Source organism: Peromyscus leucopus, chromosome 7 (genome assembly GCF_004664715.2).
Source record: "Peromyscus leucopus breed LL Stock chromosome 7, UCI_PerLeu_2.1, whole genome shotgun sequence".
In the NCBI taxonomy this organism is placed as follows: Eukaryota; Metazoa; Chordata; class Mammalia; order Rodentia; family Cricetidae; genus Peromyscus; species Peromyscus leucopus.
Genome location: NC_051069.1, coordinates 74733230 through 74750924, shown reverse-complemented (window position 1 = coordinate 74750924; position 17695 = coordinate 74733230). Strand labels below are relative to the sequence as shown.

The 17695-nt window shown below is 37.7% G+C and overlaps 1 protein-coding gene across 2 annotated transcripts in view; it reads left to right on the top strand.

The window, feature by feature from the left end:
• Ibtk (inhibitor of Bruton tyrosine kinase) overlaps window positions 1-17695 on the top strand; it is a 62320-nt gene that overhangs the window by 39889 nt on the left and 4736 nt on the right. For both annotated transcript variants that reach the window (XM_028875493.1, XM_028875492.1), the window contains exons 21-26: window positions 159-271; window positions 3475-3623; window positions 5046-5206; window positions 6317-6409; window positions 6954-7097; window positions 15545-15691. In XM_028875493.1, coding sequence (XP_028731326.1) covers window positions 159-271; window positions 3475-3623; window positions 5046-5206; window positions 6317-6409; window positions 6954-7097; window positions 15545-15691 — 807 coding nt within the window. The remainder of the gene's footprint in view (window positions 1-158; window positions 272-3474; window positions 3624-5045; window positions 5207-6316; window positions 6410-6953; window positions 7098-15544; window positions 15692-17695) is intronic.

Here is a 17695-nt window from a genome sequence, read left to right as displayed (position 1 = left end):
ATTCTGGGGCTAACGCACAAATAGATGACACTGATGAGTAGCACGGTTAGTGATTTCCCCTGGTCTGCCTGAGTGTATGAATGGTACCTGCATGTCCTTATGTGGTTTGCGCTTGACCAGACGTTTTGCCTTTCAATTCTATGTTTGCATTTTCCTAGGGAAACAATGTTCAAGAAGGCCAAAACAAGAGCTAAAAAGAAGCCACGGAAGCGCTCCGACAGTTCTGGAGGCTACAACCTTTCAGATATTATTCAGAGTCCGCCATCTACAGGTTAGTATGTTTGGACATATTTCTGGTCTGTGTGTGGAGGTCAGCGGACAACTTTTAGGAGTGATTTCTGTCCTTCACCACTATGTAGGTTGCAGGGGTCAAGTTCAGGTCATCATGATTGGTGACAGAAGCCTTTATTTGCTGGTCCGTCTGCCAGCCTTATTTTGAAGATTTTTTTATTAATTACTGAAAATATAAAAGATGCATGCAGGCACACACATGCACGCACACACACAACATTATGAACACCTTTATACTGTATTTAGACTCACTGTTAATTTATTGCCACAATTTCTTCCTTCCCTCCCTCCTACCCTTTCCTTTCTGTGGTGCTGAGGACTGACCCTGGGCAACATACATGCCAGGGAGTTCCCTCATTGTAGCTCTGTACAGATTGTGTCTTATGAGAAGCACAGTTGCTTGTTGCCCACAGTGGTCCTCTAAACATAGTGTGTGTGCATTGACAGAGCTGTTTTTAACTGATCTGATTGGAATACTTTGTAATATGCTGTTTCTCATAAATAGTATAGTAAGACTCTCTTAAGAACTCTCCTCTAAAACCCTGATATCAGTATCAGATAGTTAACACAGTTGGTTAGCCTTACCTAGTGTTAGCGTCTGTATCCAGATTTTCATGAGTACTCAACAGTGTTTTCAGAGCTCTGTTTCAGCGTTGTCTCTTGTTCTATCAAGGGTAACAGTGCCTTTGATGTTAGTGTCTCTTAGCTAGAACAGTATCCTCCCTGCTATTTGTTTTGTGCTGTTTTCTCAACCGTTATGCTAGTTCTTTTATATAGTGTCCCTTGTGTTAGATTCATCTTACCTAAATTTAAACTATGCAGAATGTTAATGGTTTCTTTAGATAAAATTGTGAAGTATGACCAAAAAGTAATGAAACTATAGTGTGGGTTTTGAGGTGGTAGGTGTGTCTGCGTATGGCAATCAGACATAATCTGGTGTAGTTTCTGTCATATCATTCACAGGCAGTCTACCCTGTGTATTGACTTGTGGTCCTTAGGAAAAGATGGCTGTTATGCAAGGCAAAGAAAGAATGGGGTATTTGATATTTGTTACAACTAAAGGAAATAATGTCGAGAATAATTGGTTTAAGTAACACAAAAGATATTTAAAAGTAGAGATTATTTGCCTAGATTGATTTATGAAGCATTAAAGGTAGGAATCAGGAGATATAGAAATGAGAAAGACACATCTTAGGATCTTTCCAAGCATAGAATTCTGTGATTTTGTATTCTCTGTTGAATGCTTTACTTCTAGCCTGAAGACAAAGCATAGGTAGGTTGATAAAGAATGAGTAAATGGCCAGACAGTTGTGAAACTGGGGATCTTTCAGTTACCTAATGACTGAAGGAAAAAGTAGATACTAGATTTGCTTTAAAGAGTATGAATCAATTTGTGTGAGTGAATGTGTGTGTGTGTGTGTGTGTGTGTGTGTGTGTGTGTGTAGTAGACTCTTAGATTCTCATGGACTAGGGAGTTGTTTAGTGGGTAAAAGCATTAGCTGTGCAAGTGAGGACCTGAGTTATAACTCTCAGAAACCAAGTAAAAGCTGGATGCAGAGCGGGAAGATAGGAAATCCCAGTGCACCTCTGGGAGATGAGACAGACAGTAATCCCTTTAATGTCACAGGCTAGCTAACTTGGCCTGGTATACATGGCAGGGACAACAACAAAGAAATACTGCTTCAAAGAAGATACAAGGTGAGGACGGACACCCAATGTTATTATAATCTGATCTTAACACATTTGCTGTAACGTGTGGAGTCATGCTCACACATGTGGATATAAGCACATACATACACACACACACACACACACACACACACACACACACTCACACACTCTTGACATTTCAAAGCTGGAGGAGATTAGTGAAGAAATACTTTATGTCCCTTACTTTAAACTTTTCATTTAAACATCAGGGAATGGATCTGGAAAGTTTATGATGATCTGAGATAATGACAAAAGGAATAAATAGTATTTGCTCTCTTGAGTCAAGTTCCATATACATTCTGATGTTGCATAATTTCTGTGGCCCAAGTAGGTAATGATGAAAGGGTGGGACTTATTTGGGGACCAAAAGGAACATTTGAGTACAAGGCATGTTTCATCAGAAACAATTGTGTAGAGACCTGACATGGATGCTGATCCTTGAAGTTCGATGAGTGATCTTGTCGTTTTGACCAAAAATAATTGCTTGCCATGTCAATCATTTATTTGATTGTCTTGATTTTAATGGGTTTGGAAGCATACAGTGTTAAGTGTAATATATGAAATTAAAATTTACTTAAAATGCCTATGAAAGTAGGAGAAAGTTTGGATGTCATTGCCAAGCTGTTTTTAGTAATAGACAAGAGAAGAAGGCTATGGTGTGTGGTGATCTCCTTAAAGGGATAACACTTTTCTGAATGTATAAGAGACAGCACATGTTATTTTCAATCAGTTGTATAGCTTTTATGGCTCAGATAATGTCTGCATCTTCAAGTTTCTTTTGGCATTTCATATAGATTCTAATTAATTTGAAATGCATGAATTATCACCTGAAATCAAGTAGAAGTTTATTTTGTAGTATGTGTGTAGTGAACCTGAACTTAGGGATAACAGAGGTGAACATTTAGGTCATCTCTGGGGGTAAGATAATTAACATTTTCAAATGACAGATTTTTTTGTACAGAAAACAAACTGACGAACCCTCCAACAGGCTGCCAGTGGGGTCAGCAGGAGCCTGTGTTCCTGGGCTGTCTGCTGGCACAGAGACCGTTAGGTACTTCCTCTCTCACAGCTGAGCCATTGCCTCCCTGCGGAGCACAGCTGAAAAGGGACAGGCAGAGATGGGGTTGCTGTGGAGTTGGTCACCTCTTCTCACTCCTTACCTTTCTTGAGGAAAGAAGCTAACCATCTCTTCGAAGCAAATGCTGTGGTGCTCTATGTTGTTGAGAATGAGTTATTTGAGACTTAGGATGAATAAACAGTTTTGTTACTATCTCCTCCATGTTGATCTTTCACTTAATGTCTTTGTCACCGTAGCTTAACTAGTGTGCTGTTAGTGTGGTGAATATAATTTAAGTGTTAGTGTAGTCTGGAGCAATAAGCTGCTCGCTTTCCATTTGGCTCATTGAGTGAAATGCATATATGCTTACTATGTCTGGTTACAGTTTATTTACTTTATTTTATTTTGCATTTTAGGATTATTAAAGTCTGGTAAGACCAACTCTGTGGAGTCTCTCCCAGAACTGTTGACCTCAGACTCTGAAGGAAGCTATGCAGGAGTGGGTAGTCCTAGGGACTTACAGTCGCCTGATTTTACAGCAGGATTCCATCCGGAGAAGGTCGAGGTTGGTCTGATACAGCATTCTTTTCTCACTACATGTTTGGATGTGCCCTTAGTTTTACCTCAGTTTTCATGATATTCTCTCAAAGTTTCAAATATTTTCTTGGTGTTAAAAAAAAAACTAAAACTAGTATGTATAATTTATATTTTCTTCCAGAGTTATATAATCCTTCTTTTTTTAAAAAAAAAAAAAAACAGAGTTTCTCTGTGTAGTTTTAGTGCCTGTCCTGGAACTTGCTCTGTAGACCAGGCTGGCCTCGAATTCACAGAGATCCGCCCGGCTCTGCCTCCTGAGTGCTGGGATTAAAGGTGTGCGCCACCACCGCCTGGCTAATTATTCTAATTGTAGAAATTTTAATACAGTTTTCAATCCTTTATGATTTCATTTCTAATCCTTTTGCAAGTAAAAATATATTGATGATAAATATATTGATATATATAATGTATTATTCAATAGACTTTCAATATTATTCAATGGAAAGTATATTTGTAGCTAAATTCCAGAAACTTTAAGAAGTGGCTATTAAAATGAAATAAAATTTATCAGAGAAAAATGATTTTGAAAGTAAGCCTAGTTTCAGATGTCGTGGTCTCTTTTTTACCTGGTGCTAATGGACATAGCCAGCCGGAAGCTGTTGTGCCGGGCTGGCTGGCTGACTTGTTCACAGCTGTAGCGCTCCTCCTGGGCTTACCTCTGAGGAGGCTTTCTTCTCGACGTCCATTAATACCTGCTCCGCAGCTTTTCTTTACAGGAAGGAAAATGGTTACATGTTTAGAAACTGAGTCATTTTCCTACAACCTTTGCCACATTCACAAAACATATTGGAACATCTGGGGATTTCTGAGACTATAAATTTATTCTTACAAAGTGTTCAAGTTTAATGCAGATGTTTGAAGAAATTGTTGTTTTCATAAGGTCAATCTGAAGGCCAGTGAGGTGTCAGGAGGGTGAAGGTGTGTAGGGAATGTCTTGTGAGGACAGAAGAGTAGTACACATGCCATTTAAGACCTTCTCGAGCCTTTTCTAATAGCTCTGACCCAAAGGCCCCTGAAGTGTCAGTATTAGTTACTTTCATTTTATTTAAAATGCTACATCATAGAGTAGATTATAAGACATTGTACCACAGTTTCATGTCTAAAGTGAATTTTCTTTCTAAAATAGGAATTTTAAAATTCTATTTCATACCTTATATGTACTACTTTTATTGTCATTTTGTTTGCTCTTTGTCTGAGTAGAATTTTAAGGTGTGCACTTACTTTCCTGTGTGCGCAGCAGCTTGTAGTAAGTGATGAGGGTGAGCAGGCTAGGTGGTGGGCCTGGAGACAGACATGGCGAGTGCTAGCTGATCCGGTGTCACTGACTGTCACGCTCAGCTACTAAGTTAGATGCTTGCCATTACTACTTGGGCTCTCCTTTTTCTCACAGGGGAAAGCTAAACCATATGTGAATGGTACACCTCCTGCATGTGCTAGGGAAGATTTAAAACCATGGGAAAAATCACCCACGTCTAAATCTGCTCCCCAGTTCATTCCCAGTAACAGAGTCGACACTGCAGGCGCTTCCAGTTGGGTTGCTGGCTCTTGCAGGTAGGATGTCCTTTTTCCCTCTTACTTATATTTATTTAAAATGAATTTTTTCCATATAATATATTCTGGTTATGGTATCCCCTCCCTTCTCTCTCCTCAGATCCTCACCCACATTCCCACCCATCCAACTCCATGCCTGCCTCCTCTTTCTTTAGACAACAAACAGGCAACAAACAAACAAAAAAATCAGCAGAATTGAAACAAAAAGAAAAACCATAGGAAATACACATAATAGATACATACACACACACACCTATAAAAACACAAAATCAGAAACCATAATAATACAAGCAAAAGACACGAAACATTTTAAAAAATGCTCAAACAAAGCAATATAAGACAAAACATCTACAAAATCACTATTGATTCATTTTATGTTGGTCGTTGGTCGTGTACTACTGGGCATGGGGTCTGCCCTTATGAGTGGTTTGTTTCCCTAGTGAGACTCCATTGGAGAAAACTAGTTTTTGCTTTGCAACCATTTGTCAGTTGGAAATATGAAATACATATGTAATAAAGTGAATTATTCTTAGCTATATCATAGGTTTCACTTGTATCAGAAACTATTTCTAGAGATTTTTTTTCCCCTAACAGTGCAGCTCCCATACCCCTAAGGGCCTCTTTCTTTCCCCTTAGAGTACAGAGGGATCTGGGGTATGTCTTCAGTATTGCTGAGCACCCCCATATTTTTTGAAAAGTGCCTGTTTTTGTTAATAATAGATGGTAGTAACGATTTCATTTGTTTTTGAAAATGAAATGATTTTCAGCTTCATTCATCTGTAATGATAAAGATTTTAATTAGAATTTTAGTGAGTTCTTTTGCCTAATTTAGATGATTTAGGACTCCTTTTGTTTTGTTAGAATAACTTCAGGTTATTGCTCAACTTGAAGACTTCAAATTATTTGGTAATGTTATATATGTATCTATGAGAGTAGCTGTCATTCAAAATATCTTTTTTTGAGGGTGGCTGAAGCTAACAAAATGAATTATTAGTCTATAAGTTAATTATCAGTCTTATATATAATTTACAGATTCAGTTAAGTTCGGTGTTGGGCATTATAGGTAATGAATGCTGGGTTTTTTTGTTTTGTTTTGTTTTTGTCTTTTAGTCCCGTGAGTCCTCCTGTTGTGGATTTCAGAACCATCATGGAAACAGAAGAAAGTAGACAAAAATATGGCGCAACACCAAAGTTAAACTTCGGGTTGGTTAAAAAGAAAAAAAAAATTAAGACAAAAGACCATGTTGTGTTGTATTTCTGTCCTACAGAATTGGAACAACATACTGGATCTTTCCTATCATTTTTGTGCAGTTGATACAATAGTTATAAACCCTCCGATAGGTACCTTAGCCTCAGTACTGTTTGCTAGCTGTGTGCTGATGACTGAGTTGGTCTGATGCTCTAGTGCATTAGAGTCAGTGTTAGATGCCAGAGGGCTAGGGTACCGTTGTCACTGAAGTGATTGTCATGAAGTTTTATTTCTGAAGAAATGCACAAGCCTGATGCGAAGTCGTTTGGAAAGAATGCTGTTCTGGGGACTCATGTTTAACCACTGTTTGATCATCAGCAATATAAACTGAAACTTTAAAATAGAAAACATGTTACGATGACCTTGATTAAGCAGACATTAATGCTGGGGGGTTTAATTTTGTTTTGAGCATAATGATTTCTTAGGAAAAGTGCCTAAAATTTCTTAGAAGCAGTGAAGCCAGTAGAAATAATGGGTTTACCCTAATTTAATTTTTAGGAAAATTATTTCTCATGGAGTCAAACTTTCTCAGAGGCAAAGGAAAATGATTGCATTGACCACCAAAGAAAACAATTCAGGAACAAACAGCATGGAACCAATTCTAACAGCTCCTTCAAAGTCCCCCAAGCCAGCGAACGCATGGTATGCTCTTGTTGTTAAAATTACAGAGGTCTTCCCTTGGCTTCAGTGGCGGTTCTTGGCTTCTGAGTTTCCCCTGCATGTGTTTCTAAAGTCCTTTTAAATATTTCATTTCCCCTATTGGCTTTTAACTTAAATGTTGGAACTTGTGCAGTACAGACTTCTAAAGTATTTTTGTTTTATTATAATTTTAGATGTATTAACAGACATCATGGTTTCAAGAGTGTGGATTTACTTTTTACTTTTGGATGTCATTCTTGCCATTCTATAGTTTCTGTTGAAAAGAGATTCAGTGTTTCATTTTAAAATAAAGAACAACGGCTGGGTGGTGGCGCACGCCTTTAATCCCAGCACTCGGGAGGCAGAGCCAGGCGGATCTCTGTGAGTTCGAGGCCAGCCTGGGCTACCAAGTGAGATCCAGGAAAGGCGCAAAACTACACAGAGAAACCCTGTCTCGAAAAAAACAAAACAAAAAAAAAAATAAAGAACAAATAGACTAAAATTTCAAAACCGCAGGCTTGATCTTTAGTAATCCGATCTTCTAGTCCTTGTGTGTGCATCCGTGGTTGTCTCACACGGGACAGCGAAGCAGCGGTCCGTTGTCCGAGCTGTGTTGTTTGACTTCGTGTCACATCATGGCGGTTTGAGCCGTCACAGTCTTCCCGTGGGGGCCACATTGCTAGGAATCATCTCCAAAGATGAGCTGTGTAAAATGTTGTTTTTGCTTCCTTCCTAGTTCCCCTTTTTGGAAACTCATTTCATAATGCTTGGAACCCAGTTTAAGAGAAAGGTGCATGGATAGAGGGAAGGGCAGGGAAGGGACAGGAGAATCCTGTCTCAGGATTTAGGGGGATTCTGTCAGTGTTCATGCCTGTCACTCTGTTCCTGAAGGGTTTTTTGTTTTCTGTTTTCCCACCACCAAAAATGTAAATTATTTTGAAGAGAATAGCAAACAATTGATTTTGTTCTGAAGGTCGCTGGTAGAACTGTCAGGACCTGCCAAAGGTAGCAACAGATGTGAAGCATTGTCAGTGAGAAGGGAAGCAAAGAGACACGAAATGGGAAAACCCAGCTAGGAGTTAAGGAGATTTGAGGTGGCACTGAGGTGTTTCTCTAAACACAGGTGAAATCCGGTTGAAACCACTGTTGCGATTCTGGATGTTACTGTAGTCTGAGAGAAGCTGTTAAATACTTGAGGATACATTGGACTTAATGTTGTGGATTTCGCTGTGACGTCACTTGGCTTATTTTAAAAGCCAGCAGTAAACAAGCATAGGGAGTTTCAGGATTTTTCCTGGCAACATCTTTCTTGGCGTCTGTGTTCTGTGGTCTGTCTTGTTTGCTGTGGTGCTTTTTGGCCTTTATATAGTGTTCATGATTCAAATACTATGATAGATCCATCTACTCTGTAAATGATTCTGTGTTTGGCATGTATGAATCAGAAATCTGTGTCTACACACTGTAAGAATGTCCATATTATCAGTACTGCAGTACCTAAAACCTAGTACAGCCTTGTCATCTGTCATTGATGAATGGCTAAACATTTTTAGAAAGTATAATACTGCAGAATAATGAAAGAAGTATGACTAAATATAACCATAGCTGGATCCTAGCAATATATTAATATAGGAAGTCAAAAAGTCATACTGTATGGCTCATTCATAAAACATTAAAACTGGCGTTTAATTAAACACTGCCCTTTGCTTCAGAGGTCTCTGTTATGGTTCATTTTTGTGTCTTGCTGCATAAGTATGTTGGTTCTTTTGCTTTTGTGCTACAGTTGGAAATACTGTGTGCCTGTGTGTATAACTATGATTCCTTGCAGTCTCCCTTTTAGGACCCCACATATGTTGGTGATCTTTGGTGTCTTTCCCTCATCTCCAGAGTTCTTAGTTTTCTAACGGGCGTCTTCTGCTGACAAACTCTGCATATTTAGGTGCTGGTATTCTCGAAGCTGGTCAGGGTAAGGAGGTTAGCGCTGATGCTGGGTTCTCAACATTTGGTATAGATTTTCACATGCTTTACCATTTCAAGTTGAGACGACACATAGCACACAGCTTATTATTCCTGTTTTCCATTTGACTTGTGACTTCAAATCAACTTTTCCTTGTGCTAAGGTAGGTGATATCTGGTCACCCAGCTACACCACGGTCTGGTTCCAAGGGTGTCTCCAGCAGACAGGAGTTTGTGGGGTTTGGTCCTACTAATTCAGTCTTCCTACACACTCAGACCATTTGTCCCTGTAGCTGCCTACTGCTGTGCTCGTGTTGGCTGGCCTCAGGATGCTGTGGCGTTATGTCTTTATTCTGATTATTTTTGTGTGCCCGTTATATGGGATTTTAGTGAAAGTAATGAGGTATTTGAAACCTCGGATGTTGATGTTCAAATTTAGTCAACTCTCTTCCCCAGTAATCACTAGCAGCGTGAGCTGAGCTCCACATGGATGGCACTGTCTTCCTAAAATGCTCAGGGAATCGGCTATTGCTTATTAAGGAGAGTTCTAGGAATATGGGGAGAAAAATGCTGTTAAGTTTGGCAGAAATATGAAGATATTTTCTTTGAAAAATAATTGTGCCATGATCAAATACAAAACTTAAGTGCAAACAAATGAGTGATTAATTTTTATATCTTATCAAGACAATTTATATAACTGACCAAATATAGATTATTTTGACTTCTAAGTAGAAGTGAATCTACTGAATTCATTTATTAATATGATTGAAAATAAGTGAATGGTTTATGTTTAATATTCTTTTATAATTTTAGACTCAACTACATTTCATCTTAAAGATTTTATTTATTTATTTACTTTTTGGTGCTAGAGATTGAACCCTAGGACCTTAGGTGTGCAAGGCAAGCGCTCTGCCATTGAGCTGTGCAGCACTCCTTTAGGATCTTTCAAAAACTGCTTCTCTATGAAATTCTTTAGGATATATTATACATTGCTTGAATTTATACTCATTAAACACTAAACTGAAACAACTTTTAAAAATGTATATGCAAGTATATATGTGAAGATCTCTATTTAGAATAATATACATAATATGAGTATAATAGACTTTAAGGCTATGTGGATTTTATCTTAAGTTATTGGCACAGACCAGTGTTGTTGTTGGTTTTTGCTCTTTTTGGGGGCCTGCCACCCAGCTCCCAAATAAAGCACACACGGAGGCTTATTCTTAATTATAAATGTCTGACCTTAGCTTGGTTTGTTTCTTGCTAGCTTTTCTTAAATTATCCCGTCTATCTTTGGCCTCAGGGTTTTTATCTTTCTCTATTCCTGTATACCTTTTCTTTCCTTCTCACTCCATGTCTGGCTGTGTAGCTGGGTGACTCTTTGGCTGGCCACTGAAATCCTCCTCATTCCTCAATCTCTTTCTCCCAGACTTCTTCTTTTATATATTCTCTCTGCCTGCCAGCCCTGCCTATCCTTTCTCCTGCCTTGTTATTGGCCATTCAGTTCTTTATTTGGCACAGTAACACAGCTTCACAGAATTAAACAAATGCAACATAAATAAAAGAAACACACCTTAAAATAATATTCCTCAATATTACTTGTTAGAAATTTAAAGAATACATTTATATAAAATAATTAGTTAATGGTTAGTTTTTAGGAACTTTGAGGCATGTTTTAGGATAAATTGAAATAAATATTAGTTGTTGAGTGATTTTCTTTCTTGAATTAGTATATGTCTGTAAAGCTTAAATTGAGCTTAAGACAAAAAATGAATATAATATGCTGCTTTTGATAGATTTATAATTGTTAATTATGTACAAAATACTTAAAATACAGTTAATCGGGCTGGAGAGATGGCTCAGTGGTTAAGAGCACTGACTGCTCTTCCAGAGGACCTGAGTTCAATTCCCAGCAACCACTTGTAATGAGATCTGGTGCCCTCTTCTAGCCTGCAAGGACACATGCAGGCACAATACTGTATACATAATAAATAAATCTTTTTAAAAAATACAGTTAATCACATTATTCAATATAATACATAATTTGATTTTTAAGTCAGACACATGTGCTGTGAAAACATGTGTAATGCATGGTGAATGCTCCTGAGATACCATCCCTTGTACAAGCTAGTTGAAAAGTAATTGGTAGAGTTTAAATTATATTCTAGTTTAGAAAGTAGAAAATAAATCTAAAGTTAGCATTTTAATCTGATTTGTTAGGCTATTTTTACAGAATGTATTTACGATAGTAGTGATTTTTTTTTAGCTACTTGCATTTCATTATCTATGGAATCACCTAATGAAATTTTACTTTTGTAAATGTTTTTATACTTGTCATTAGATTAATGTTAAATGTGCAGTTAATTAAAGCACAAATGAACCTGCTAAATCTTACACTGTGGTTGTGGTAGTGTTTACTGGTCTAGTCACATATCCATGCAATAACTCTCTAAGTTCCCAAGATATAGTTGTACCCCTGCTACCTACAGTTGGCTTTGGCCATGGAAAGTGCTAAATAGAATGGGGTTTTGCATTAGAATGGAGTTCTAGCCAGTTGAATTTTAAAACTAATGTGAAACATTGAGTGTGTGTGGGTTCTGGGCACTTTTCATTTTCAAATGTTTTACTTGGCGAAATACATTTTTCACTATCATCTTGTGGAAAATATATGGTCTTTGTGGCCTGGCGTGATGTTTGAATGTAAAATTCTTTTGAGCTAGCTTATATAAAATAATTGCAGTTATTTAGCCTTTTTGACCTGGAAATTTTATTTATTAAAGTTTCTGAGGCTAAGGAACAGAATCCTGACTAATTTTTGTATGGATATAAATTTCTGCAACTATTCCTCCATAAATTTTCTGTGGCTTTTAGGATAGAAAATAGCCAAGGCCCAACTTCAGAAAGAAAAATTGTGGGAAACAAGACTCTGTTTTACATCTGGGCATAACCAATGGAAAGGGCTGGGCTTGCTCAGACTGCCGAATTAGCTGCTTTATAGGTGGTTACCGTGCACAGTTAATGAGTGTGTGTGCTTAAGATATTCTCTAACTGCTCTTGGTACTTTTTAGTAGTTTTATTATCCTAAGCAAAGAACTGTTTTTGTCTGGAAAGAACCTGGCAGGGTATTTGCTGTTTACTACATGTGGGAATTCCTAACTTCAGGAGTGAATTTGACAGCTTGTCTTTTCATAGTAGGAGTTACAGAGTTCCTAGATTTAGAAGCAAGCTGTCAGGATCTTCAACAGTGTTCCCAGTCACTCATGGTCCCTGTCCTTTGTGCTGTCCGTACCTGCAGATGTGTGTGGCTTAGGGCCGAGGCTGCAAAGGAAATGAAGGTGGTTCTTCCAAATGGACTTTGGATTTTTGGTGTGTGTGTGTGTGTGTGTGTGTGTGTGTCTTGAGGACAAAATTTTTATGATAAAGTCAAATTCAGATTAATTTTTTTAAAGTTTTTTTAAACACAAATACTTTATTAGTTCATGGTTCTAAAACAAATTTCTAAAGAAATTATTTTGTCTCCTACTGCTTGAGATTTTATTTATAATAACTGACCTTAAATAGGGACCAGTATCTGCTGATGAACGGGTTTGTTGCTGGAAGTGAATGTGGGTCTAACCTAGACCCGTTACTGAGTTTGTTAGGTCTGTGTCCTCTCTACTCCACTGCCGTGAGAAGTGTCTGTCAGCATTGAAATTGGGGACTGTTAAGTTCTCAGACTTTTTCCAAAATTATTTGTTTTATCTTTTGCATATTTACACGAATTTTGTCAAAAATAAATATATTATGAACAGATAAAAGACTGATGGACTTTTGTTGGTAATTATCTTAAATTTAGTGTGCTCCGAATCACGAGCATAGTAAATCTTAGGGTTGTTTCAACAGTTTTCATAATGTACAAATATATATATTCCTAAGTATTTTGTTTGTGAAGCCTCTGTTGACTGAATCATAGAATTTTTTCATAGGATTTTTCTCATCCTGTCATCTTAATATGATGAATTATATATATTGATTGACTTTTTGGGTTGTTTTTAGTGTTCCTAAAATAAATTCCTCTTCTTAATTGTATATTGTTGGTTTTATAAATTACTCAACATTACTGTCACTCTAGAACATTCTCACTGGAATAGTCTCTTTAACCGTGCGCCCTTCTTGTCCCAGAGCCAATGACTGGTCATTTTCTTTGTTGTGGTGGATTAGTTTTGCCTACTCTAAAACATAATGCAATTAGAATATATGTAATTGGAATATTATATGTAATTTCAGTAGAATTGGAAATAGGTGCATTTTCTGGTTTCTTCCACTTAGCCTGTTCTGCAGATTTACCTCTGTTGGGTATATGAACATTTAATCTTTGGTAATAGATTTTTTTAAAAAAAATATATTTGCCCATACCATGTAAATTGTCACTTTTCTCCATTGAGTTGTTTACAGTAGTTCCTCATTACCTTTATAATTCCTGTGGTGCATTATATTATCTTGTTCCATAGCATATTTTCCCTACAAAGCAGCTTCAGTGTTTATTGCCTGGTTCAGGGGTCTTGGCTCTCATCTAACACAGTCAAGGCCTGTTTATGGCTTCAAAGTTTTGTTTGGAGATGCAGGCTGGCTTGACATTTTTCTTTTTCTTGGTGTGTTAATGATTTCTTTCTACTGCTTTTTCTGAAACAAGCTAGTTATATTCATATTCTGATGTATTTCTGTGTCTGCTTTCAGAGCACCCCACAGCACCAGCACCAAACACACGTGAGCACATGCATGTGTACGTACACACACACACACACACACACACACACACACACACACACACACACACCTTTTCTGGTCTTGGTATCAAACTCAGGGCCTCTTGCATGCTAGGCATTCTGTACCACTGAGCTAAGTGTGCTGGGCTCTCCAGCTTTTCCTTTTATCTTTAATTTAAAGCAAATTTTTAGGGTTTTTTTTTGCGTTTGGCTTTGGAGTTTGCTAACATTTTTTAATCTTTAAATTTATGTCTCTTACCAATTGTGAAAAGATTTTGGTCATTGTCTGATTTCTGTTTTTGTCTTCTGTATATCTCCGCTGGTTCTGGTTCTCCTGTAGGGAAAGATTAGCCACTTAATGTCTCATAACCCACCAAGGCTGACTTAAATTAGTGGCAGTCATCTATCTGTCTGTTCTTCACATTCAACAATTCCAATGATTTATCTCCTTTAGTGACTTTCAGTCTGCAAGTCCATCCAATTAACTGTTTTTAACATTGTGTTTCACTTTTGAAATGCCATTGTTATTTTATCATTTATTTTTCTCTGCTGCGTTATTTATGTCATTTTATTCATCCTGTCTGAGCTAGGGTTTCTATTGCTGTGATAAAACACCATGACCAAAAGGTACTTGGGGAAGAAAGGGTTTATTTCTCCTTAGCAGTTCCACATTCACAGTCTTATCATTGAGGGAAGTCTGGGCAGGACCTCAAGGCAGAAACTGAAGCAGAAGCCAGGGAGGAATGCTGTTTATTGGCTTGCTCAGCCTGCTTTTTATGCAACTCAGGACCACCTGCCCAGAGTCGGTACCACCCATAGTGGGCTGCACCCTCCCTCATCAGTTATTGATCAGTGAAGTGTCTGACAGACTTGCCAGTCTTACAGCCACATTTTTTCAATTAAAAGTCCCTCCTTCCAAATTACTCTAGCTTGTGTCAGTTTGACAAAAAGCTAGCCAGCACACATCCCAACATAAATTTGTTGCACAACTATAGTAACTATTTTAGTATCCTTGCTAATTTTTAACATCTAGAGTTTATCTCCAGCTCAGGTATCTAGTAATTCCTTTTTCTTATGGCATAATTTTCATTGGTGCAAAATTGACAAAATTCCAGTACCGCATTGCAAGTTATAATTAAATCATTGTATATTCTCCTCTCATTTTTTTGCATACGCTTTGAATAGTCATTTAATGAAAGTGTTTTCTAGTGTCTTAGTTTGTTTTTCTTTGCTGTGTTAAAGCAATGACCAGGACTAACTTGGGGAAGAAAAGGTTTGTTTGGTTTACATGTCCCAGGTCACAGTCCATGGAGGAAAGGGCTTGGTCCCCATGGTTTAGGACCACCTGCCCAGGGTAGTCCAAAAGTGGGCTGGGCCTATCTGTATGATTAACTAAAGAAAGCCCCTCACAGATTTCCCTACAGGCTAGCCAGATAGAGATGTTTTGTCAGTTGAAGTTCCCCCTTTCAAGATGATCTTAGCTTGTATCAAGTTGACCAAAAGAAAAAAAAAAATTAAGTATATCATGTCCTTTTCAGGCATGCACACTGAAACTCTGTTGGAATAAACAGTTGTAGGAGAAGAAAAAAAAAATCTGTGAAGCTCGTCTGTCTTTAAATGTTTTTGTTGAAAAATCTATGAAATTGGTTTTTACATTTTTTTATTCTTTGACAGTTTCACGCTACGTATTATCTCCTTGTAATGCCCCTTTGCAAAGTGTTTTAACATGCTCTTTGCTTTCTTCTGCAGGGCTTCTCTGCACTCACCTTCATCCAAGTCATTCCGGGATTTCCTACTAGGAGACAAAAAACCTGTTACTGGCCATAGTTCAGGAGATCATGTCAAAAAAGTTGGTTTGAAAGGAATCGAAAACTCTCAGGCCCTAAATGTTGTGAGGTAATAAATTCAAAACTATATTTTCTACCTTAAAATATTCTCTGGTGACTTCTTGTTCTGAAATGATGTTAAAAATGTAGAGGACAGATGTTATAACTTCTTGTAATTCAGGATTAAAGTTAAAAAGTCCATTTCCTCTTTCTTTTTATTTTTACTTTTGGTAATGCTTTTGAAGATATTTGCTTATACTAAATGTCATGTTGAAGCCATAGTTTGGAGTTTTGGCATATATCTACAGCCATGATGTGGTCACATATACTGAAAGGAGTGAATATAATCACTGCTCCAGAGTCTGCCTCATGCTCCTTTTCCCTAGCAGTTACCCATTAATTTCTGACAATCTAGAGCTTGTATACTTTCTAGAATTTCATGTTAGTGGAAGCCATACTGTTATAGTATCTTTGAATTTCTCTTGTTCACAACTGTCCTTTGTATCACCTTAATTGTGATTCCAACTCTTCATAGTCTATTTAGTTGGATATTTTAAAGGGTCTTACTTCCTTTAGTTAGTAAGTTCTTGTTACTTATTTCTGTTACGTGGTTATAGTTGTTGCTAATGATTCTTTTGTTTGTTTGGAAATAGGATCTTAGTATATAGTTCTGGCTGGCCTGGAATTTGCTATGTAGACCAGGCCAGTCTCAAATTCAATGAGCTCCACCTGCCCCTGCCTGTGCCTCCTCAGTGGCTGGGATTATAGATGTGAGCCAGCTTATCATCTGATGTATGTGTGCTGCCTTTGTTTTTGTAGCAGTATTACTAAAGCAAGTATGTCTCTCTTTGCTGGTCATTGCACACATATATTTAGAATGGGCATTTAATGAATATTTGGTGATTGAATAAATAAATGAATTAAAACTAACTCTTTTTCAGGTGATATTTGTTTTAAATGTCATGAATTGGGTGTCTCTGATGCACAAATTTGAAAGTATAAAAATTAAGTTTATTTTTTATAGTATTTTACATTTTGAATACTAGCAGTGTCCATTAGGATTTTAATTCTTCACTAAATAATGTTGCCATTGGTCATGGAACTCAGAAAAATCTTAAGGACCTGTGCTTTGCTCATTGGTCACTAGAGTGTGCTGTCACATTGGAACTTAACTGTGAGAAGTATGTGCTGTTGTGTGACTTTGGAAGTTTGAGTTGAGAGATCATGTGTCAATAGCTTGATGGTTGATGTGGGAACTAATTTTTATGTAGATGGTTCTCACTAATAAGGATATGGAAAAAAGCATAGGTTGTGTTTCTTATTTTATTTAACCGTAGAAAACATGTAATTCTCCAGTAAGTTTTTTCAAAAAGGACATATAAAACACAGCAGACAAAAACAATACCAAATTATGGGATACCTGGCAGGGGCACAGCATTGTACTGACTTCTGTTGGGCATATATAAACCTATAATATGCAGGACCTTGCCTTACTGGATTTGAGGTCTGGTTAATAAGTGAGACTGTGTAGACATGAAGTTCAACGCCAAGGCAGAATAAAGGACAATGCAGTGCAGCATGGAAGAGGACCTGGCAAAGGGAGAGTCAGACATGCTGAAAGTAAGGTAGAGAACAGTTGTGGCTGCTGCAGACCTGACTGTCCTGCTCTACTGTGGGACGGTGGGAACAGCAGAGAAACAGGCCATGAAAAGTTATCCTTTTGATGTCACAGGCTCGGGAATGCCAACTGAGATCTTTAAAGAAAACATTGACAAATAGGAGAAAAGACAGCATACACAGGAAACAGTGGGAGAAAAGCAGGAGGACAGGAACGCAGGTGGTCCTCAGGGGTTAGAGTGTAAGCATCGGACTCAGCTGAGGAGGCTCTGCACACCACACTTTATGTCTTAATTGTACAAAATGTGACTTAAAAAAATGCTTCGCCTCCAAGGCAATGGCAAGCAAAGAAAGGCAGTGTCCTCCGGGGATATTAAAATGCAGAAGGGAAGGATTTTGTGTTCTGTGTTTTAGTTCTTTGTTCTGTGTGGTTGTTTGTTTGTTTTTGTTTTCCTTT